The sequence below is a fragment of the Triplophysa rosa genome, linkage group LG11, assembly GCF_024868665.1.
Source record: "Triplophysa rosa linkage group LG11, Trosa_1v2, whole genome shotgun sequence".
In the NCBI taxonomy this organism is placed as follows: domain Eukaryota; kingdom Metazoa; phylum Chordata; class Actinopteri; order Cypriniformes; family Nemacheilidae; genus Triplophysa; species Triplophysa rosa.
The window spans coordinates 16,002,702-16,027,627 of NC_079900.1; the positions used below are offsets into that span (position 1 = coordinate 16,002,702).

Consider the following 24,926-nt stretch of genomic DNA (forward strand, 5'->3'; position numbering starts at 1 on the left):
GTACGGTGGACACACATGCGAGTATAAACGAGCCGTGACATGTTTACTTGCGGCTTTGAGTGTACTGACGGCTGTGGCATTCTTGCCCGCATCACGGGAAACAGAAGATCGGCTTGGAATCGGCGAGACGTGAGACTGACCGGCCGGTCACCTTTCGGGCCGATCGTACGAAAAACCGTCCGATTCCGATCTCTTGCCGGTCAATCGGTGCACCTCTAATTTTTATTATTCTGTATTGGTTATCAGTAATAAATATAGCTTCATTCAATTATTGGTCGACTTTCGTGACCTCATATAATTTAAAGACTACAGTGATCTTATAATAAGAGCTTCTGCTTACAATGAGTGCTGCTTTGAAGCTTTAATTGTCATGAAGAAAGCTAACACAATACAACATTATGCTCTGCCACTAGATTACAACAATCTTCACATGCCCCCCACTGACATGTTTTACATAACCAACTTCCTTCCTGTCTTCTGTGCCGGCTTATGGAGTCTTGTTTCGAAGGGCAGAGTTCTGGGTGTGTCTCTTGCTAACATTTCTTGGGTTTGGTGTATAATTGTACTTCAGATGTATGCATACTCGAGTAAATGTGCTGCTGAATCATGGTGAATCACAGCAGTGCATGATAGTCATGATGATCTGCCGTCTGGATTAAGTTCGACAGTTCATGCTGTGATGCAGCAGACGACACGTTTTCATAACGCACATGCTATAGCATTCATTCTTTTGTGGGTTTTTTACGTGTTTAGGAGGAAAGGATGCGCCGTGGAGACGACCTACGGCTCCAGATGGCTCTGGAAGAAAGCCGTAAAGACACCATAGGGAAAGCGACCAAGAAGAAGAAAGAGGTGGGTTTAGACTGTGCGTGATCAGATCTAAATCTGTAGCCACAGAAAGTTCAACACGTCCCTTTCCCCTTTTCTTATTAAAGGAAGAATTCACTTCATGTCATCCGTGGTCTTCGAAATATAATTTTTATCACCTCACCTCTCTTAACTTTTTTCCTTTTCTTTTCTTGCGGGCTTATTGACTCATGATGTGAGTATTTGGCCACCAAGCATGTTTATCATAGCTGATGTGATTATTTAAGATGGTGGTCTGTTGACATGGGTTCTGATCTCTGATGTTGTGTGCGCGCGTGTGTGTGTGTGTGTGTGTGTGTGTGTGTGTGTGTGTGTGTGTGTGTGTGTGTGTGTGTGTGTGTGTGTGTGTGTGTGTGTGTGTGTGTGCATGCAGCCTCAGTCTTCTCTGATGGATCTGATAGACACAGTTCTCGAGGGCCCCGCCAATCAAGCGGCAGACCCCTGGGGAGCGGGAGCAGGAGCTGCGGCTGCAGCAGGCCCCGTCTCTGACCCCTGGCAGTCATACGGTAAGCCTGCAGATGCATCTCAAACATTCTAGCGTTGTGAGCAAACACCCACGGCTAATAATAGCACATTGACAACAGTTCGCTTCAGCGTTGTGCTTTCCTAATCACATTGCCATGGTTTATCTGATCGGGATGGGTCAGTGTTTGGGAAAGTTATTTTTAAAAGAAACTAGTTATAATGTTGAGTTACTCTATAAAAAGTAACTGAATATGTTACTTGAGTACTTTTTGTGGAAAGTAACTGAAAGTACTTTTCTCAACTAACTGATGCTCATGCTTTTCCAGACTTTGTTGCTCTTTAGTGTTTAACACTGTAATGCATTTAAAAATCCTATATAGCCTATGACACACCTTTATTTTCTCTAAAAAACACATTTCAAATATTACCTGTAGTCCTCCACCTCATCAGAGCTCTGCCTACTGTTGACACTGCTAACTTAAGTGTCACTCTCCATATTTATTGTGTTTTGACAGCAGGGCTAGTTGCATAAGATGGAGCCGGTGAGCTTTTGGGACAGCAGAGTCGGCAGAGTAGTTTCCGGTCATATAACACTGTGTGGGAAAAGGAGGATTTTTGGCCGGCAAATATGGGTGTTTTTTTAGATTTGCTGAGCACTTCGTTGAGCCAAAACAACTCGATAGTGTTAAACGAAATTATGATTAATCTAATATATTACTAATATTATATAATATTATTTTGAGGGGAAAATTACATTTAACATATGTTGTATATATGCTGGTATTTGGTGAGGAGACTAACTTGTTTCCTCTCTTTCTCCCGTGCTCCGCCCACTCCCCAACTCTTATTCTAACAGTGACCATGCCCATTTAAATCTGCATATCTGTCTGTGCGTGCAGCGCCACAAACAGCCGAACACAGTTTATGTTTACATTCACGAGGCATAAGGCCATTGATTGCTGTTCCGTGTCATGACTTGCGCTAATTTCGCGATCTGAAAGTTATCTTCCAAACATGACCGGCATTTGCAGGACAATTGATTGCTGTTGCGACTCATGACTCGCGCTAATTTCACAATCTGAAAGTTGTCTATTGAGCATGACCGGCATTTGCAGGCATTTTGTCCATGGTGGCGAGTGCGGCCACACTATAGCTCCACATCTGAGCTCTGGCCTCCCATCGCTGTGTCAAGGGTCACAAATTTCCGTAATAAAAATGAAGCCGGAACACTGCAGACAATGGCAACCCTGCCTATGTCTGACTAGCGACTGTTTCTGCACAAGCATGAGCGATCATGTCTACACTACTTTTAATTCAGAATTTCACTTCTGCAGTTTAAAAAATGTTCATATAAATCAATGATTGGACTGAAAAGTAACTCAAGTTACTTGAAAAACAAAAGTAACTTGACTATTGATATGTACATTTATAAAGTAACTGCGTTACATTACTCGTTACTTTAAAAAGTAGTCTGATTACGTAACGCACATTACTTGTAACGCGTTACCCCCAACACTGGGATGGGTTGCATCAATTCATAATGGATATGATTCCTGAATCACCATCTGAAAAGTGATCGGTGTCACTTAAGACAATTAATTAATCTGTGTCACTTAAGACACTGGCGTTAAATATTCACTGTCACAGGACACCTCCGCTGTGTTTGCATATAATGCTCAGGAGATGAACATGACAGGTTTACATGGAGCCCCCACAAGTTCTTTCTCATGATGACGTTGGGCCGTAGCTCTCCGAGGCGGCTCAGTAATGTAGCAGGGCAGGTAGTTGTGCATTCCAGTGCGGACAAAACAAAATGGTATTCATATCTGCATCGCTGGAGTGAACGCTCAGTTTTCCTCCTCTAACAGCCCAGTGCTCTCAATCTCTCCATGTTCTGGTGCTTAAGATGTACTTGGTTAATCATGAAAAAGTGTATGGAGAGAGGGGTATTGAGGCTGGTTTGTGATTTCTCTAAACTGGAAATGACAAAAACTCTACTGAAGTGGAGTATAACTGTATTTTTATTAGATCACAGCTTTCAGCCTGAAGTGACACACTACCACCAATCTGTGAAGTATGATTTGTTGTTTACATGTATCACTGTCGGTTGCTTACTCCAGCTTTAATCCTCCTAGTAGCATGGCTTTGTAAACTAACGGTACTGTTTAGCGTGTTGACAAAATGTTATTTGCTCTCCTACTTGTAAGTCGCTTTGGATAAAAGCGTCTGCCAAGTGAATAAATGTAAATGTAAAGAATTTATCTTTGTGTTATCTAGGTGGTGCCCCTAAACCAGCTGCCCCTGTGGATCCCTGGGGTCTTCCCAGTGGCTCTTCCTCAGTCACTCCTGTGAAGAGCAGTGACCCCTGGGGGTCGACCCCGGCTCCTGCAACTGCTGATCCCTGGGGTCCAATGCCTGCCACCCGCCCCAAAGCCCCAAACACAGGTAACATCTGAAATCCAAAACTGATGCTTAACATGCATTATGCAGAATCTGTGCTGGAAATAATGGAGCTGCTTTGGACATTTTTAGGCTTTCGTGTTTTAAAATCCTAAAGTGTGCATGCATGTATTAGGGGTGTAAATCGGACAGTTCATCATGATACGATGCCGTATCAATATCCTCCGCCAGCGATTCGATATTTGCCGATACATTTTTGCGATCCGATTCGTTAATTTAATCGATCTTTTGATATTACTTGTCTAGTTTACACATGCAGTTAAATTTTTAATAACTCACAAATGAAACCAATATATTTAAGATGAACGTTTAATTAAACTCTTTGAAAACTGCACACACACTGTCCAAATGGGATATTTACTACAATAAACTATAGTGTTTATGCTAGGATTTTATAGAACAGTGGGGCTGGATGGTGTCATAGGCTAATTAACATAATATCATCGCGTAGTTTTGTGTGTTGCAACTTCAGACCCATTTCCAAACATATTTTAATACAGCATATTGCCCAATAAAGCTGTTCTCGTGTACATATTATATTGTCAGTTTCATATTTGTATATCAAACATGCTTCTCCAGAGGTATTCTTATTAAAGAGAGATGGAAAACTATATCTGGACGCCTTTCCTGCATTCCGCTGAAGCCAGGGCCGTTATGCTTTTTGTAGGCGTAACATCTAGTGGCTTTGGCTTCTCCCTTCGCAGAGTAGTAAGTTAGACGCTGAGAGGTGATCCCTGCTCTTGGAAAACGAGACCTTGCGCTCGCGGGGCAGTAATACTGCCAACAATTTCCCATAGAATGAAAGCTAAGGTTTATCCAAAAAGACGCCAAGTTTGTCTGTATGCGCCTCTACTGAACAAAAGTCACTAAAACTAGTGAAAGAGTTGCTAACTTAGCAACACTGGCGAAACAAATTAGGAATGAATGGGAAACAGTGCGTCACTGAGAAGCTACAGCCGTTGTGGTCAGGATTTTTGGTGTGACAGCGCTCCACGGCAAAATGAATCCAGCGAAAACTGAACTAACAAAAAACACACTTATACGCACGTTACGTGTGGAATGGGGTCACGGAGAGTGTCAAAATAAAGGTACCTCATATCGATATTTTACGTGTGGCATCGATGTATCGTTAGAAAATGAATCGATACATTGATCCATATCGATGTATTGTTACACCCCTAGCATGTATGATTTAGAGTGACACAAGTATCTCACACATTTTCACGTTTCAACCAGCCGGCAGTTTTGATCTTTTCTCCACACCAAACGGTACTTCCAGGGAGGACCTCTCTGATTTCGACAGCCTTCGCTCCTCAGCAATGACGGGTATATTCGGAATACTTCTGCTACAATTTTAGTTGGTGTCTCTTGTTCAAGATGTAAAGATATTTGATGTCATCATTTTTCTCAGGAGATGGTAGAGGGAGCTCTGCCCTTCCATCACAGACCAGCTTTTCTGTGGGTTCAGACCTGTTTGACGTACCCAGCGGGCCAACCAGAAAAACTCCAGAGTCTTTCCTCGGTCCCAACGCTGCTCTCGTCAACCTGGATTCTCTGGTCACCAAACCTCCACAGCCGGCTCCAGTCTCCAACCCCTTCCTCGCTGGAGGTACTCTTCAACACCAATAACATCTGGGAATAAGTTTAACCCTCTGGTGCTCCTTGTTTAGGGGTCACACTAATACTCCTTCTGAACAAAACGAACACCTAAAAAAGTTTTTTCAGTAAAATCCAATTTGTTCGATATTTTTTCTTTAATATTTCAGATTTCTAGGGAATTTTAGTTTTATGTAATTTTGATGCAATATTTATGATCTATTTTTTGTATTCAATATAATGTTATTGTAATATAATATCTTCCTATTCTAGTTAATTTCTTGTGGCGGTCAGGAGTAAAAGTGACTTCATACGTTTTAACGATTTTTGTGCTACAAGTCACCAATTTTTATACCATTTCGATGGTCAAATCGAATGGTCTGTTTGGCATTACACTTTTTCTTCCTGTTTCCCATTTATTTTGACTGAGGACCACAAGTGTGACTTTCTTAAGACCATTTAGCTTTTTTGAATTCTGTTCATTATTTATTTGTGTATTCACATAACCAGTGTCAGAAAAGTCACCAAGTGAAGTTTTTTTGGGGGGGGTTAATTTGTCAGTTGGGTTTAACAATGTTAAACTGTATACTTCTTTCTCTTCCCCCTCAGGAGTAGCTTCTGTGCCTGTGCCTGTGCCTGCACCTGCACCTGCAGCTCAGGTCAACCCCTTCCAGGTGAACCAGCCGCAGCCACCCACCCTCAACCAGATGAGGGTCAGTCCCATGATGAGCAGTCAGAGCTTCATGCCACTCAACGATCCCATGCCACTCTCCTCTTTGCCCCCAGCTGGCCCCGTCTCCATGGTACCCATGACCGGGATGGCTCCACTCGCACCCATGGGTCAGATTATGCCAGGCATGGGTATTCCTGCCTCCATGTCCATGCCTCAGCCGCTCATAAGCGGAGGGCTGGAGCCCACGGGCGCAGCGACGCAAGCCGGCAGCACAACCAACCCCTTCTTATTGTGAGGGACAATATAGGCTGCCCCCCCCTCAAACCCACACAGATCTTTCTCTCATCCCTCTTCCTATGGTATAGACAACGTTCTAATGTCTTTTCCCAGACTAGTGTGCTGTTTCCAGACTTTGCAGTAGTAGTGGAGTTTACAGTTTATACATTGGCAGGTGACTCCCTTTCTCTCCTGTCTGAGATAGGTACCATACAGCGATTTGGTATTCTTTTCTAAATTCCCTCAAATGTCAGTGATACTGTGTACAGGCGAGATATTTTCTTCCCACCAAGCTTGTGTGGGTTGAAAGGGGTCTGAATTTTTAACATCTTTTTGATTGCTTACGTTTCTTATCAAAGGCTTGAATCTAGGAGTACTGGTGTCTTAATTTTTTCTAATTTCTAGTCTTTTCAAGCAGTGTGATAAAGCTAACACTTTTAATCAGCACAGCCTGTATGTTCTACACAGCGCATATACACTATGTGTATTTACAGTATGCTTAAGTAGACACAGTTTAGAGAGACTATCCGTTTATACGAAAAATGATTTTGATGTTCTAAGCAGGGATTTTGCACATGCTCCGATTTACTTTTTGACTGTTGGTAGTCCTTAGCACGAGACACATTTCTGTATTAAGCGTAGGACAAAATCTCACAGTGCTGTGAATGCTAAGGACTAAGAGCGAATAAATCCGAACGGCGCATGCGAATGATTCCGAACCCAACGCATTGAAAGATGAACTTCATAACGAAGTGGGGAGTCAACCTTTTATCCTTTCCCTTTTTTAAAGCATGATGGGATGTTGGTTTGCATATCATATGGCTCTACTTTTATACCGAAGCCTGTTTTTTACTGCTTTACAATCCCGAGACGTTGTTTGTTGGGTGAATGGGTTCTTTTGATTCAGTACCGCTCACTATTTGCACACCACCTCCATATCTGACAGCTAATCGATACTAATGATTGGAATTCATCTGCTTTGACCGCTTTGGTCACAGCAAGTGTCAAACAATCTGAAATGTGATGATTTCAGTATCTTTTTATTTATGTGTGTTTGGAACATAGGAGCAAAAGGAAACAGGAGGATTCGATTTATGTTTATTATGTATCTTCAGGTCCTAATGCATCTTACTGTTATAATCGGCAAATATATCATTAATCACTACGTTTGATGCCATGTACCTTAGAAACATAACCCGAGCATATATCACAAAGTCCTCAGTTATGACAAAGCTTACTTGCTTATAGTGTTAAAGGTTAAGAGGGGTTGTTGGTATTAAAAACGGTAGGTATGGATGTTCCATAAACATTGCGTGATTTGTTATCTGTAGATATTTGTTGTTTTAAGGATGTGTTGGGTTTCATAAACGAGTTTTGCTGTCTTTTTGCAGCTTGAAACGTTTCATTGTCCTTTATTCAAATGAGTTGATTTTGGCCATTTTTTGCATTGAATTGGGCATACACCACAGTTCCTTCATATGAATGACTAGGTTCAGTTGTGTGAATTGTCACATTTGGCATCAATATTGAGAGAAAACTCTTAAGCTTTGGTGTGTCACGTGGACTTTGTGGATTGATTTTATTCCAGTTAGTTAAGCACAAGATGCCAACATCAAACAGTAGTTACCAAAGTGACGTTGCAGAGCTGTGGCTGTTTCAACTCGGACTACATCTTTATCTCTTCGTTTGGTCCCCAATTTTCTTTTTCTATTTTTTACTGGATTACTGCTAGAGTACTCCAACTCTCATTTTGTGAGCTAGTGACCTCTGCTGGAATATTGTGGTAGCGCTGCACGCGTGCAGACTTGTAGCAGAGCCTGGGTGTGTTAATGGTCAATATTGTGCAGGCATACTCAGGCAATTTGGGGGGGATGGATAAGACAGCTTTAAGATGTATGTAATGCGCTTTTGGTGGATGCGATGGGTTAAGCAGGTGCTAATCCTGCTAAATAAGACTCCCTGCTAGTGAACATCACTGTACTCAATTATGCAGCAGACTTATGAAGTACTTTCGAGTGCATACAGTATCTAGCTCATTTCTTCTCGACTGTCTTGTTTCGCTGTTACAGTTTCAATGTATCACTATGTACTCATTATGAATTTATCGTGCAGGACTAACTATGTGAACATGCATAACACCTTTTATTTCTCATGTTATTGTGTCTGTGTATTTACCGAACTGTCTCATATTACTGGGAGCAGGCTGCTTTTTATGGATATGTGCTCAACTCGTTGGCATTATAACTGTATAATATAATTTATCATCTGTTCTATTGTAACATATTGTTCTGTACCTTATTTCTGTGTAATGGTTTTGTAGGAAAGTCACATTGAAGAGTGTGATGTTTATTGCCATCTAAACAGCAACAAGTGGTAAAGGACATGTAGCTGCAATGGTCAAAATAAATTGTATCAATGACTTTTGATCTGTCTTTTGATGCTGTCAGTTTACACACCACATTCTGTTATGGCAACAGTCTAATCATATCTGATATTTAGACCGTTATCACAGGTAGATGACACTGTACCAGTTTATTAAACATACAAAACTGACGAAACGATATAACACGATGATTAAATTCAAAGTTACAAAAGTAATTCTGGTGAAAACTACAAAGATGTTTAAAAAAATCATGCTGATCCTGTCTGAAAATAAACTGCTTAACAAAGCAGTTAAGGTCATGTTCCATAAGGCTGTTGTGTTCCTGAGAGTCCAGCAGGTGCATGTTCTGTTGAAGTAGTGTCATAACCCAGCTTCTTAATATCCTTAGTAACAATGTTGAACTGTAGTGTCACGAAACCTTGTGAACGCACCCTTGTAACTGCAAATAGACAAAACCGTCACACATTTACACAATTTTTGAGACCCCACACATTTTGAGACTCATGCCATGGAATATATGCGCAATCCCACCTTCTCTTCCCTCTCCCTGGGCAACAACTTTGGGATCTGTGAACTCGGGACGCCTCCCCATCAGCCAGCTGAGCAAAACACATAACGTGGCATTGAAAGCTCATCATTCAAAGAGAATAAGAAATATAGAACGACTTAAGTTACATGTACTTTAATCATACTAATTCTAATTTATATATTACATTTAGGGCCAATTTCACAGACCAGCCTAGTCCCAGACTAAAACGAATGTTTGAGCGGTCTTAACTGAAAATAGCTAAGCCTTGTCTTTGAAACCGGGCCCTACAGGATATTAAACAATCTCAGTAAGAACAAATTAAATTTTAGAACACGGTTAGGGTGAACGGTAGCTAAAATGAGAAATTTTATAGAAAAAAATGTGAGATTTCATTTGATTTGAAATATAAGAAATTCTTTAACAACCTTGTGAACTTCTGCAGTCTTGATGTGGACTCAGGCACAAACATTGGAATAGTCTTGGTGTGCCTGGGGGATAAAAGAGTGCATTCATGTCACCAGTCAAACATGTTAAATGCGTTTCACTACCGTACCATCCCTATGCAGCTTACTTTCCAGGCGTAAAGGGGATATGCACAGCTCCATATCCTCGGACAACATCATTTCCAAATGTATCAGGGCCGTACACACTAACTACAATTTGGGGCCCTGAAAAACACACATTATTAAAACCCAAGTACAGTAAAACAACCTTGAAGAAACAATTTACAATAGATTCTCTTTATCTGTACTACAGTATACAATACTGTAAATAACACTGCAATTTATAAACATTTGATACAACTTTAAGCCAAAACTCGGTGTACTTACAACCAAATGGATTGGTGCTTTTGAATGTGATGTCTATTGGGAAATTCCACACCAGATTCTGCGATCCGCTTCCCCTTGATGTTATCTGAGAAATTCCCTCTTCTAATCCCTTCGGATTGAGTGAAAAGAGCACAAAATAACCACCATGTAATATATATGAGCACATAAAAATTCTAAAATCACACTATGCGTAAACAAAGATAACACTCACTGACGTGGGCGCCCAGTCGTGTCCATACACAAAACAATACTTGCAGTACATGTCATCATATTCTGGGAACTTTAGACAACAAAAGTAATCAAGTTAATAAAGTGATTTACACAGCTAGATGGCATTCATTTAATCACGCCGAAATATTCGCTATTTCATGCATACAGCAATGCTAACTCACATTGGCTCCTTCGATTTGCCCATTAACCATGAGAAGAAAAGCCGATGGATTATTTGAGGTCATTTTCACATCCTTAATAAGATGGCTAACATTTAAATCAAAGCCAAATGCCCCTCTCTCCAGTGAGTTTGATCAGGTTTGCTTTACATTACATTAATGGCTTCTCGTTGCCAACGTCTCTGTGGGTGCTATGGACGCTTTTACAACGGCGGGCAACGAGGTCCAAAAACGACAGGAGACAAAAACGCGAAATTTTAAAATGCCAAGTCGCTAGGTGGCTGTCATGGACAGGAAATAAAACACGAAACAGGTTTTGTGTGTGTATTAAAGTATTAAAAAAGTAAAAGTAACAGCAAGAATTAAACGATTCTTGTTCAAGCATCTATTCTCCCAATTTTAAGTGAATTAACATTGAGTAGGTGACAGAGGATACATTTCATCTTGTATGAATCCTTACTAACACAACTAAAGGAAAATAACTTGCTAAGATATGATGGGGTGTCTCAATCAGCTCCCTTGTTAAGTAGTCAGGGCACTGAGAGTCGGCCATTTTAAGGTCTGTCTCATTCGCAAATCCTTTCAGTGCACTGAAAAGTTTGTTTCCTAAAAATTCCTTCAAAAACCAGGGAGCGTCAGTGCTCCTCATGTTCCATTCCCGGAGATCACTTGACATTTTTTTTACTGGAAATCACAAAAAACTTTAGGGAACACAATCTCCTTAGAGAGATATTTCCGGCAAGAAAAAGTCGACGCCCATTCACTCCCATTCCATTGCTTGGAAGTAAAATGATACGTGGTGTTATAACTCCAACTGCATTATTCTTCAAGAAGAAAGTCATATTCAGTAGGATGCCTTGGGGGTGAGTAAAACATGGGGAAATTTTGTTTCTTGCAGGAAATATCCCTTTAACATTTAAAGGTTATTGTTATAAAACATTTTTATTATTGTATTATTGCTCCTGTATGACATATCGCTTATTGCTCCCTGAACTCTCTGTAAGTCGCTTTGGATAAAAGCGTCTGCTAAATGACTAAATGTAAATGTATTGTAATATTAGAACAAATGTATGCACTGATATGCATAGGCGGTGCTAGGGGTGGGCTAAGGAGGCTAAACCCCCGAATGTTTTTATTACCATACCCAGCTAGCAAAGGTACGTCTGTAAGACGTCTGCTAAAGATTTAGAGATCTTATTTGTCATGGAGCTGCTTTTGAGGTAATTGATGAGGTGTGAGATCAATTCCCAAGGACCAATTAACATGTTTAGCTCATTACATTGTATGTTTAAACAAATCTCATTGACAGAATAAATGGCATAAGCACAACTCATTTGGTTTATTACTGTAGTAGCAATGTAAGAAAATGACCTGCAAAAATGTAACGAGTACTTTTCGAATGTAAATAAAATTGTAGGGAGTAAAAAGTTAAAAAAATTCGGTAACACTTCAGTATAGGGGGCAATTCTCACTATTAACTACTTATTATTAGTGTGACCCCCTGCTATTTTTGGGTCACAATGAAATAATTTGTATACGTGTATATATTTACTATTTATTTATATTAACATTCATATGAGATTGTGTTTATAGCAATGATAGATATTGTTACTGTAAGAATGTAGAGCTGCATCTTTTAATTTCTTGGTGGCAGTTGAGAGCTTGAGTTACCGTGACAACTGTGGTGCCTCTTCAGACAACACAGAGGACCGCTTGACTAACAGCAAACTCTTGTCTCTCTTACTCTTTTATTGAAAAAGGTTGGTTAAAATGACTCAATTTGAGATAAAATCTGTAATTCATATGCTTTAATGTCAAATGAATGTTTATTTATATTGAGTAGTTATTGTATTATTATTTTGTAGATGCTGTGTCAGAAAGAGGTTACATTTTATAGTAAAAGTGACATTTGAACAAATGAAATCAAATTGACTAAAATGCTTAACTTATTGCTTAATAATATTATTATTAATAATAATAATAATAATATTACTTGAGTGTCTTTATACAAGTTAAGTTTATTGTGCAAAAGAGCTGTGTGAGAGTCTGAACCATTTATATACAAGTTATTGGATGATTTGATCTATTTATTGATCTATATGTAAGTGTTTATATATAAAAATTTAGTATTCAGTTTACATATGGCATTTTCTTATGGTTTTAAATACTGTTTATTAATAAAGAAAACACAGAGGACCGCTTGACTAACAGCAAACTCTTTGACCGGGACCTGTAACATTAGCATGCCTATTATTGGCATATTGGCTCGTAGTACTTATAAAGCTGCATGACCATACTCGACATCCCTAATCCTACCCGATACCTAAACCTAATAACTACCTTACTAAATATTAATAAGCAACAAATTAAGAGTTTATTGAGGAAAAAGTCATAGTTAATGGTTTGTTAATAGCGAGAATTGCCCCCTATACTGAAGTGTGACCTTTTTTTTCTTTTAAAATGTAGTCAAGTAAAAGTACAAGTATTCAGTTAAAATTGTACTCGAGTAAAGTACAGGGCCCGGTTGCATAAAGCACCTTAAGTTTTTCCCTTAAGTATGACACTTAAGGGGTGATTTCCCTTTACCAAAGACAATAGGAGAATAACTTATGGTATACTTAAGGACACACTTAAGGGAAAATTACACTTAAGGTGCTTTATGCAACCGGGCCCAGATCCCCCAAAATAATACTTAAGTATTAATCAAGTACAAGTACTTTACACCCCTGCTGGAGAGCATCCAGCTCTGTTTTGTACTGTACAGTAAATATATCCTGCCTGATTGTACTCTCTCTTTCTCCTAAGACACAAATCTTAAAGCTTTATTGGCATTATTATATGACGGTATTGATATTCATTAAATGGGCCAAGAGCAAAACTAGAAAAACCCAGAGACAATGTGACATAGAGAAATCAATATGTGCATATAAATCTATGGACTCTTTATTCTGTTTTACAACCCAGCAGTCTTTGATTCAAGCTCAGCTTCCATGACCTGATGATCACTTTTTGGCCCAACGATGTCCCAGTTTGAGCTGTCCTTGTCCGTTGCCAATTTTCCCTCTCTGGGACCAGGTCTTTGACTTGAGTCACTATTAATAGCAAGAGACGTCTGTACTACTTATAAGTCCTCCACGGGACCTGTGTCTCCCTTTCCAGGCCTGAAATAAAGACTCATTCAGCCATTTCCGTAGGGCATGGTTTTTTCATACTTGACCCATGTGGCTTTTAGGTTATGCTTATTGAGCTCGTCCTTCATTTACACTAGAAAACTGCATAGCATGACCAACTTCTCAGTTGTAAGATCCATTAAATATACTATAATACCTCAGATGGCCATATCCATCTGATTGACATTTGTCCCATGCACCAACTGTTCACACCATAGTAAATGTCATGGAAATGTCGTTTGCCCTGGGCTGTGGTTATTTTGTGCACCCCTTCACCTCAAAAATGATCTTGTGTCTTCAGGAAAGATTCTCCTTTGGAGTTCAGGAGCTCATAATAGGATGGTGTCACCCAGACACAGATTAAAGTGATAGTTCACCCAAAAATGAAAATTCTGTCATCAGTTTACTCATCCTCTTGTCATTTCAAACCTTTATGACTTTCTTTCTTCCACAGAACACAAAAGATATTTTGAAGAAAGTTGGTAACCAAACAGTGCCGGCACCCATTCATTTCTATTGTATGGACAAAAACCAATGCAAGTCAATGGGGGTCAGTTAGCGTAGCAGTAAGAGGGCGAGTAAATGATAACAGAATTTCCTTTTTTGGGCGAACTATCACTTTAAGGTCCTGTCCCAAATGCCACATTCCTGAAACCTAAAATGATAAACATTACATCATCCGGCCACAAAACTGGTGTCAGGGTGCTGTCTCATGGGTTTGGTTATCAGGGAAACTGATTATTATAAAAGGAATAAAAATGTAATTGCATATTATTGTGATCTTCAACTGACAATGGGCTTGTTTGCCACAAATGCAGTTCCTCTCCATCACGATGTTAGTATCAGATTTGTTCATTCAATACCATATCCATAACGGAGTAAAGGATGCATCTCCTGCCACTATTATTATTACTCCCTTATAAAATCTTAAAAGCTCATAAGTATCTAATATGGTTTTATAGATGCATGCCTGATAACTTAACCAAATATTGATGGATAAAGTTGGCCATCTAGTGTATTAGCTGAGTCCCTGGGCTGAATCTTAACACTGAGGGGAGAAACGCCAGCTCACTTTTTCTTTCTGAAACTTTTAATGTCTTTGAAAAGCTAAGCTGAGACGCAACCTGAACGTACGTCATGTAAAATTGTTATCGATTTATGTCCTTCCCCCACAAACCCCAATCTCAGTCAAAAGCTCCATTAGATGGAGTGCAGGTCTGTGGCTGCATAATGGCTTGTGTCAAACAGATGAGTGAGTCAGCGCACATCTGCATGTGTCAGGGGTCCACACTTGTGACAGACAGCAGATATGGGCTTTTTCCTTTTGGCCATTCCGTCTTTTTGCATGCTAGATAAATTTCTCCTACCCAGTGGCGTCGCTAGGCGCTTTTAAGGTGGGCTTTAGCCACCCTAAATTTCTAGCTTAACCCCCCTAAAATTTTTGAATTATGTAATTTGTTCAGGAATTCGAGATCGCTTTAGTCCTCTTTAAAACTCTTATTATGAAAACGGTGGCAGGCTGCGTTATTAAGCGCATTCTTCAGTTCACAGCGGGACAGAGTTGAGTGAACGTCATAAGCAGACTCAGAGTACTGTACAAGGTGTATGCATTAACATGACATATGCATCTTTGCCATTCTTTGTTATAAATGCAGCTTACTTAATATGATGCGGGAGCGAAACAAGACCCTTTCCCATCCACTGTAAATAGTTTTGTCTGCGTTCACCCCTCGTCACACTGTTAACTAGTTGTTTACCTCGAGCAAAATTAAAGCACTTCACACCATGGCATACTTTAGAAACGATCATGATGATATTGTAGCGCACAGAAATGTGTAATTCATGATGAAGTGCTGTTTTATTTTTCTGCACCTAGTTATAGAGAGCTGACAGTAGTTTTGAGAGCCCTGGAAAGACGACGGGCAGATAGAGTTACGTTACTGTAGTTCAGCCTGGTGCAGCTGTGTTATTCATTGTTCCGAGTAAACAAAACACAAGTTCCGAGTAAACAAAAGTGTACCTAGAAGCTCTTTGTCGTTTTTCAGACGATCAGTATTTTTATTATTAATTTAAAAGTTTTAAATTAAAACATATTGTGGATGTGATAGATGAACACGCAGTCGTGCACAGGAGTGACAGCGCTCGTGCTAATCAAAATGAATGGCAAGGAAACATCATATCAAGTTATTCCTTCTACTAAATAATGACTGCAGTTGATTGTGACATTTATTATATGGATTTGTGGCTGTTGTTCGAGTAATGTGATATTCATTTGATTAAATTAAATTGTCTTTAATCTGCATATTCTTTCTTAATTATTTATTTTAGTAATGTATACAGTATGTGGTGCTTAGAGAGTGACTATATATATATATATATATATATATTGTATCTCCGGAGGCTGAGCCCCCCTTATATTGAAAACCTAGAATCGCCCCTGCTCCTACCCATGCTTTTAGGAATCTTCCATTGATAAATATTTTTTAAAAATCTTATTTTCATAAGAGAGCACATAAATGGCTGTAATCAAATCAAATCACTTTTATTGTCACATCACAGCACGTGTGCCGTGGTGAGTGAAAAGCTTGTGAGCGTGCCCCAGACAGTGCAGAATACAATTGACACATTATACAAATAACTTACACATTTACAATACACGTTTAACAAATGTCATTATACACATTTAGACATTTTACAAATAACAGTATACTTTCATATACATATACACTAAAATAAAACAATAATATACGAAAAATACACAAAATATACAACATAATCCACATAATCCACAATGCAGAGTGGTAGATGTAACGGTTGGTAAATAGATGTTGTCAGAGTATTATTGTGTTAAAGTGCAGTGCATGCTACATTGAAGTCCAGTTGGAAAGAATTGTGGTGGAGTTAAAGTGCATGGTGTATTCACAATTATTCACCGTAGTAGGAAAAATTACAGTGGTAATCAAAACCGTTTGCTTTCCTACATTCTTCAAAATATCTTCTTTTGTGTTCAACAGAACAAAGAAATGTATAAAGAATTTTTTCCTACTATGTAGTCAATGGTGGGTGAGTAAACGATGACAGAATTTAGATGGGTGAACTGATTGCTTGGTAGAAACCGATGTATTGCATAAAAAAGACGATTTCAGAAAGGTGAGTAATGTGAGGGTGAGTTGAGTTTATATGGTGTGATCAATGCTTTTGACTCCACAGATCATTCCAGTATAATGACAAATAATTCTTGTGTACATGGTCATGAGTCATGACCTTATTACCCTAACATCCATTTACATTAAAGTCGGTATATATTTACTGCTCACCCCACATGACTGCACCATTGCACAGAAGCTCATTATGTCAAATGAGTGTCATGGCCTTTGTGTTACCTGAATAATTTGTGGTCATTTGGAAAGAAACTGAGATGCTGTGAGACGGTCTCTGTGATTGTTAACCTCAATTATTTCACGGCTCTCTGGAATACTTGCTTCTGATTGGTCAATGCATTCGGTGAACAAATAGTAATGACTGTCCATATTTTTTACACAGCAACGACTGGTTTTTGCTCTGCTCTCTGATAGGTCCATCCCATTTTGAACACTGTGTACACTAGCTGCTATTAAGCATTCCACAGTCAGGAGAGTTTGTGAGACGCTTCTGCAGCATGTTAGATAACACCTCCAAACAAAGACCAAGATTTCAAAGAGAAAACACACAACAAAGGAATCACATTGCAAGAACTACATCCGACAGTAGCCATTTTCAACATGTGTGCATTGTTTTGTGTTACTCTGTGTGAGTAATAAAGGTTTCAACACGGCTGCAGATGAAAACAAACCTTGTCAGCATCTAGTCTCTCTTCTTTTACACACCTCACACTGTCACTCACATCACAAGGCTCAAACTCCACCTCTATTTCTATCTATTTCTGTTATATATTATATAATCCTTATTAATAAAACAGTCCAAAAATCTCACACTCGAGCCCTCCATCATATATTTATACACTTATATTTATTCATGGGGCAGATGCTTTTATCTAAAGCGACTAACAACACATTCAGGGTTAACATTTCATCAATATATGTATTCCCATGACCTTGGAATTGATCAGTTGAGCTACAGTTAACCAGAAAGCAAAACATGTTCACCTGACATGTGCACTTGAATCCATGAAGTTGAAACCGTGCAGTTCAATATACAATTGATTTTGAGGTGACAATGTTATTGGCCCTGAAATGAAAGAGACTGGAATCCTTTTTAAAAACTGAATTTGCGGAATGGTTACATAACGTGTCCATTTCAGACAGCCGGTAATGGGGTCAATGCTTTGACACATCCGGATCCCGGCAAAAAAGAACATGAAGACAGGGAGTCTAAGGGAAGAGGTGGGAGTTTTGATGGCTCAGTGTTTTGATTGAAGTCTACTGTATGACTTATGGCACTATTATTTTGAAGATTGCATTCACAGTTGTGTGCTCCATACATGTGAGGAGGCTGCCGAGCTGCAGTCACTGGAATGTGTGAAGAGGTTTACAGCGGACTCACGAAATACATCTCTTGTTGATATCTTGATAAACAAATAAATGGCTTCATAGTGAATGTCACATGCACAAACTGAAAAACAGGTCCCATCATAATCCAGTTCCAGTCTTTTGTATGCATTTTGTTGCACGTAGAGCTGTTTTAATCGATGTACATTATGAATATCTATGGATAAATGTTCTTACATCTGAATATTAACACAGACTAAAACAACAAAAATGGGGAAAAAAGCTGCTAGCTCGGAATCCATTGATATCACTGTTAGTTTTGCTGTTAACACTTTCTCTGACAAGAGGAGTGAGACCAGTTTTTTTGGTTTGGTCATGACATTCGACAAATACCTCATTGCCTGATTATATATCATTATATAAAATCTTATTATATTAAATTATACACAGAAAAATATTCAAAATTATTTAAATTATATTATTTGAAGTATGTGTTTAGATAAAATGATCACTTTTGTTTCATTCTGTGAATTATTACCAATTTCAAATAAAAAATAGTTTCTATTTGCATTTTTTTTCAGAAAATAAAAACTGGAGAAACAAATAACAGAAAAGATGCTCTGTATTTTATCATACCACAAATACTGAAGTTCTTATTCACTTTCAACAATACAACAGTAATATTTGTACATGTATTTATGAAAAGTTAAAACATTCTTTTTTATGTGATGACCTTGATTTTGTGTCTTGTCATGCTGTCAGTCTTTCACATTGCTGTTGGATGACTTTGTCACTTCTGAGGTTTGATTATGTAGAAATTCATTCAACAAACACTGGACAGAAATGGCCACATACTGACATCTAGATTTTTTCGTGGCTGTATAAATTGATAAAGTATAAATAATATAAAATGTAATCTTGTTTGATGAGAAATGTTCATATATAAAACTTTAAAGGTCTCCAAACCCCCTCAGTTTTATCCAATTTAATCTGCAAGAAACACTGATATGCTAAAACAAACCTATTTGTAATTTTTATGTAAATTATATAGCCTACTGTGTCTACTCACAACCAATTCCTTCCTCAGATCAATGTTACATCCTAAGGTAAAGTGGTAAAAAATGGTCTTTTCTGAACCGATTTAGGGATTTTCCTTGTCTCTTTGCATCAAAACATGAAGTAAAGAGAAATCTGACAGAAGACACTGATTCACAACTGTTACTGTTGTGGTTTGGGAGCCCATGAAAAGAGAAACGCGTCACGATGTGGATGTCTCTGTTAGTTCTTGAAGTCTCCTCACGGAGCAAGTAACTGTGACAAAACATACTTCCACACTCTCTTTACCCCTTCATGTGATGTAGGTATGACTCTCTTAACATCAACCTGTTGGAGATGTACATAAATATTTGTTACTCTCAAGGTTATCGATTACAAAAAGCCACTGTAAGTCATCGATTTGCTAGTGTTTTCATAGCGCCAGTTTCCATTACAGAAATAATTTTAATGCTTCCATACAGAACCGTCTTGTTGCATAGCAACTAACTTATCAGACTACCCCCAACCTCCTCCTCTCATGCTAGTTCAACTACAACCTGAAAAAAATCTTTACCAAGCGCTTTTTCTTTAAAAAGAAGTGAATGGCATTTGCTACACAAATTTCAGGGGAAAAACATTGCCTCAACTTGGCAATGGCCTTTTCCCCACTGAATCCATCAGAGCCCACTTCAAAGCGTTTCATGAGAAATACTAACAAGCGTCTGCGCAGATTGCTTCTGCAGTACAGAGGGACAGCGAAAAAGGGAAAAAAACGAGTAAAAAATGAAAGGGAATCAACCAAGTCTGACCATTTCAAATTCAGATTATATTGCAGCAGATAAAAAACAACACTCCTCTTGCAGATATTTGTTCGCTCTGCTCACATTCTCAGTGGAACCTCAGCATTATGAATTCTGCATGTTGGGATGATCAGTGTTGCTCTGTCATATTTTTTCCTCCCCCTCCATGGCCTAATTTGGAAATATATCCTCTGCACTACAGTACCTTCATTTCAGAAGCAACCGCATAGCACAAATACAGTCGTGTTGTGCTCGAGGTCTACAGAGGTTACTCTGCTCCTGTCTGTATGCTGCACTGCAACTCTGCACCACTTCAATTACAAATCTACATCAACAGACACATTTGTATCGCTCACCTTTTGGCAAGACACTTTTGATTAGCAATCGAGTTTGTTGAGGGAGGGAAAAATAAAGAAGTCCTTTCCTCCTTCAGTGTGATGTGTGTAGTGCCAGTGTGCTGTTTACTTCAGGAGCCCACGACTCCTATGACACATGAGTTCTGTCTGACAACTGACAAAATGGTCTTCATTAAATTCATTGTTATGGTTCAGTAAGTGAATTTCTATAGTTGCCAACTACAGACATGGGTATAAAGTACACTCTAAAAAAATGGTAATTTTTTTCTCGTAATCAAAGGGGAACCACATCTTGGTGCTTCAGTGGTTCTTCAGAGGTTCTTTGGAGTGACCAAGGTGCTATATAGCACCGTTTCCATATAAAGAACCTGTTAAGCCGATGTATGGTTCTTCAGCGGTTCTATATAGCACCTCAGTCATCCCAAAGAAATGCTGAAGAACCACTGAAGCACCAAAAAATGTTCTATAAAGCCAAGAACCACTTTTAGTGCTATATAGCACTATTATTTTTAGAGTGTAGTTTAGTGGTTAAAGCTCTGGGTTTAAAGCACACAAGGGGCAATCCATAAAATTGTCATCATATGATCTTGGTACCCAAGTTGCTTCAAAGGGACTGTCCTTATAGCTTTAATATGTCATGAAGTTATTTAGTATACGTACACTTAAGTTAAACCCTGTGTCTCAATTTAAATGCAAAAACAAATAGTATTTTAAATGTAATGAGTATGCCCCAGATTATTTTATGTTGAAATCCAGGTCCCAGGATGGTTTGAAGTGATGCTAAACTGAATTAATATATTATATCACTCAGTAAACTTTATAAAAAAATAATAACGAAGGAAAAAATACTTAAATACAAAGAAGAGCTGTATTTTGATGTGTGTGATTGTTTATGGTCACAATGGCCATTTTCATTTCACTTTAGTATGTCCCATGTGCATATACTGTTTTTCTACACTCTCAAAAGTATATACTTCCCATCACAATAATACTTTTAGGGCATAACAGAGTGGTTCTCAACCTTTTTAACATCAAAGCCCCCCATCGCCCACAACAGTATTCGAAAGCTTCTCCGACTCACAATTTCTACCCAATAAAATGTTCTGGAGCTTGATATTACTAAAAATATTCCGCCCCCCTGCTGTGAAACAATGGCATTGTAAAAGGAGGTGAATTGTTTATTTTTAGTTATATTTTAGTAAGTAGTCAAACTAAAATACTTGTATGTGTCTTTTCAATACTACTTGGGACTATATTGGCCCACTTAATTAGTTAATAAAAGTGAGCTTTTAAGTATACTTTAAATGTAGTAAACATTGAGTACATTGAGTTACATTTATGCTCAGAATATTTTAAAAAGGGACATAAAGTAGACTGAACGACCCTTATTTTTAGTTTAAAAGACTTAAATACACTTTTTTGTAAGGAAAGCAGGTTCATGGAATCATGGAACTCTTACCTTGTGCCTCCCCAGACAGCAGAAAGAAAGACAGCAGAAAGACATAATAAATTAGAAACATTAAGTGCATAAACAGATAGACAATGTGCTAGTGAATGATGTCCAAAAATGTAACGTGCACAGTATGTAATGCAAGAGTTAGAAACATTGTGATCTCAATAGTGCAACAATAAAGCATCAGATGAATTAGTAATTAGAATGGCATTAGGCCATGTACGGCTTAAGTGCCAGCTTTGGACAAAGACAGATTGCTAATAGTCCTAATTGTCTTGAACCCAGAAAGGTCACACCAAAGAAATAGACCCTTTCATTTCCAACCAACCAAACCCTCCCCTGCGGTACACACACATCCTCCACAGTACAGAATTAACCGAGCATGAAAAGTACACCGATGTGCCAGTGAATCTAATGCTCTCATCAATTATTCTGGAAGCTACATCTTATTGTAAATACACTGTTGTTGTAATTTCCTTTTTCTTTTTGTCTGACAAACAATCCTCTAATTCTGACAGAAGGAGTCATATATTGTGCACCTATAAATCCATTCAAAATTTTCTATTCCAGAAATGTGCGACGCTCAAACATTATCACTCCTTCAACACCTCGAGTTCCCAGTTCACCGCCTGGCTTCCAGTCTTTGGCTATAGTTCCAACCACCACTGACTGTGCGTGTCATATTATGTAAGGTCACAGCATAGACCAGAGAGCTCTCCGACATTGGCTCCAACTAGCACAGTCACACCGGCTAACTCGTGATCATTTTACAGTCTGTCCTTTAAGTAAATAAAATGTGACTCTGTCCAAATGCGCTCAGCACACTTTGTGACAGGTCTCCTGCGCAGATGACTTATGTATACAGCATGGGCAGCTACTCCAAATGACCAGAATAATCCAGAATAAAAGCTTCATATATGGGCTGTCAATTGTTGAAGGCATTAAACATAATTTCGTTACTATAAATTAATTTTACACAGTATTCATTGAAACATTATCTTTATTAGCACCGCTAAGAGCACCGCCTTTCTTTTATCATTCCAATTGTTTAATCAGAAAAACTATTAAATGGAACATTGATGGTCGAACCCTCAAAACATCGACAGCCACTGGTATATTTCATATATAAGTGTATGATAACCCGCCCGTCGACCGCCATCTTCTCCAGTGATCCTTATTTTGTGGGCACGTGCGGGAGACATGTAATAAGGTTTTTTTAATAACCATCAACCAATAAACCATCCTCTAAGCTCCATTCAGGGTTTTGTAATGGAGGAGATGTTCCAGTGTGTCAGGAATGAAGGGAGAGAGGTGATGTTAACAGGGCCCTGTGCTTCACGAGCCTCTAACCCCAGCACACCCACGCACTGTCTTCTCATATCTGACAGGCAATGGCTTCTCTCACTGTGATAAGAATCCTGCTCCATCACACTCTGTTTCTCTCGCTCTCTCTCCTTCCTCCTGCAACCACAAACCAGATAGACGGTAAATAAACCAAGCCATTCCATCCTCCAAAAAACAAAAAGTCTGTATATTCGGAAATGCTTTATTAAAGCACGCCTCTTATCTAAACAGTTGCGGGAAGGTAAAATATACATATTCATTTGAGTCGTGTTTATAGAAAGATGAATCTTCAACGTGATGCACGGGAAGGAAGAAGCATTCCAGAAAATACTGCACTCACATGCTGCTGGAGCTGCAGGGGTGGAGATGAGAGGAGGGGGGCCCTGACCCATATTGGGTGTGATTGGTGTAAAACAAAAATGTCATGGGCAGTCGCGTGCACGGAGGGATGGTTTGCCGTGGAAGTGCTAAAACATGTTTATTGCTTTTCGTCTGTACACATACATCTCATGTGAATCACAATAAAATTGAATTTTGTCATTTTTATTCTGGTGCAATAGGAATACATAATAAAATGGCACCTTTACATTTCTTATTGTGGGCTCCTCATTTGCATATTACCTGAAGGATTAGCCTGCAGATGTCACATGTTTAATGTGTAGGAGGGTGAATGACTGTCTGTGTGTTTCCTGTGACATTCCTTAACATTTTTATGTCAGAATATTTTTTTGTGACGGTAACAACTAAAAGTAACCTGTTTGATGCATGCATAATGGTGAGTATTGGTTTGATTTTAATGTATTACTGGCACAATTTTCAGCATAGTATGGTTACATTTACAAAATGTAATTAAATATATGGAATATACAATGCTTAAAAAAGTTTAGTTATTTTCAGAAAAAACAAGCCTATTTGCTTACACTGTAAAAAACTGTAATTTTATAGAATTGTAAAGTACTGTTATTTTTTTGAATTTTTTTGTTATTTTTTAGATTTTTCATGTATGGTATGATGTAAAAACTGTAATTTTACAGAGTTTTACTGTTTGTACAGAGTTTCACGCATAATGTAAAAACTGTAATTTTATGAAGTTTTACTGTTTTCACAGATTTTTCTGGTATTTTTTTAAATACGGAAAAAAAACCTTCAAATTACAGGAAAATACTACAAATTTACAAGAAAACAAATATTTTACGGTAAAAAAAAATTTTTAAGGATTTTTTTACTCAGGTCTTGTTTGGTTTCAAATAGTCAGACTGGGAAAACAGCTTACTCAAACAAACAACCTCAGCTTAAGCTGTTTTGTTTCCAGCGATGCCCTCTGTGTTGATAATAGCATTCCAGTTGTAATGGGTGGATAATAAAATACATCCTAGTCAATGTTGTCATAGCGCCATCTGCTTAACTTAGCTGTTTGTTTGTATCCTGGATACAGCAATCCCGATAAATATTGATTTCTTCTGTCAGCTATATCCAACAACACACGTATTTATAAAAACAAATCATTTGCACGGATCTCTAGTAAATACACATTACAGCACTTAAAACAATACTTGTGTATATTCCTAAAAGTAACAATACATCTGGAAAGGAGAGATATGTCAAGGACAAAGGTTGCTAAGCAACTTTGCTTTCACCTGTCTTGCTTTACCGTAGCATAGTCACAATTTAGCAGACAGCCTGGCTGTGTATTATTGCACCTTTGCTGTAGCTCTGACTACTGTTAAGCTCTCAATGACATCAGAGCGCTATTGAACAAGCCGCTCTACTCTCTCGTGTGCCCACAGATTCAGACAGATCTCTGCGTTGAGCT

The 24,926-nt window shown here is 38.6% G+C and overlaps 2 protein-coding genes across 4 annotated transcripts in view; one reads left to right on the forward strand and one right to left on the reverse strand.

Moving 5' to 3' along the window:
- Positions 1 to 8,756, forward strand: part of epn2 (epsin 2) — a 34,843-nt gene extending 26,087 nt beyond the window's left edge. The window contains exons 4-9 of one of the 3 annotated variants that reach the window (XM_057345461.1): positions 754 to 852; positions 1,241 to 1,373; positions 3,610 to 3,777; positions 5,029 to 5,118; positions 5,207 to 5,401; positions 5,998 to 8,756. In XM_057345461.1, coding sequence (XP_057201444.1) covers positions 754 to 852; positions 1,241 to 1,373; positions 3,610 to 3,777; positions 5,029 to 5,118; positions 5,207 to 5,401; positions 5,998 to 6,356 — 1,044 coding nt within the window. In that variant the 3' untranslated portion in view covers positions 6,357 to 8,756. Of the gene's footprint in view, positions 1 to 753; positions 853 to 1,240; positions 1,374 to 3,609; positions 3,778 to 5,028; positions 5,119 to 5,203; positions 5,402 to 5,997 lie in introns of all 3 variants that reach the window. The other 2 variants (XM_057345462.1, XM_057345460.1) reach the window with 2 other exon arrangements.
- Positions 8,757 to 8,867: 111 nt separating this feature from the next.
- Positions 8,868 to 10,687, reverse strand: b9d1 (B9 protein domain 1). The gene is made up of 7 exons (XM_057345464.1): positions 10,472 to 10,687; positions 10,291 to 10,359; positions 10,080 to 10,188; positions 9,821 to 9,917; positions 9,675 to 9,737; positions 9,252 to 9,319; positions 8,868 to 9,159 (listed from the first exon to the last, which is right to left on the reverse strand). Exons 1-7 carry the CDS (start codon positions 10,532 to 10,534, stop codon positions 9,017 to 9,019), a joined length of 612 nt encoding a protein of 203 aa, XP_057201447.1. The 5' UTR covers positions 10,535 to 10,687; the 3' UTR covers positions 8,868 to 9,016.
- Between the last annotated feature and the right edge of the window lie 14,239 nt (positions 10,688 to 24,926).

Coding starts and splice junctions, on each gene's coding strand:
- b9d1 (XM_057345464.1), bottom strand. CDS start 10,534: ATGACCTCAAATAATCCATCGGCTTTTCTTCTCATGGTTAATGGGCAA. Junction 9,738..9,820: donor ATCCCCTTTACGCCTGGAAA/GTAAGCTGCATA, acceptor TTTATCCCCCAG/GCACACCAAGACTATTCCAA. Junction 9,320..9,674: donor AGACTGCAGAAGTTCACAAG/GTTGTTAAAGAA, acceptor TGTTTTGCTCAG/CTGGCTGATGGGGAGGCGTC.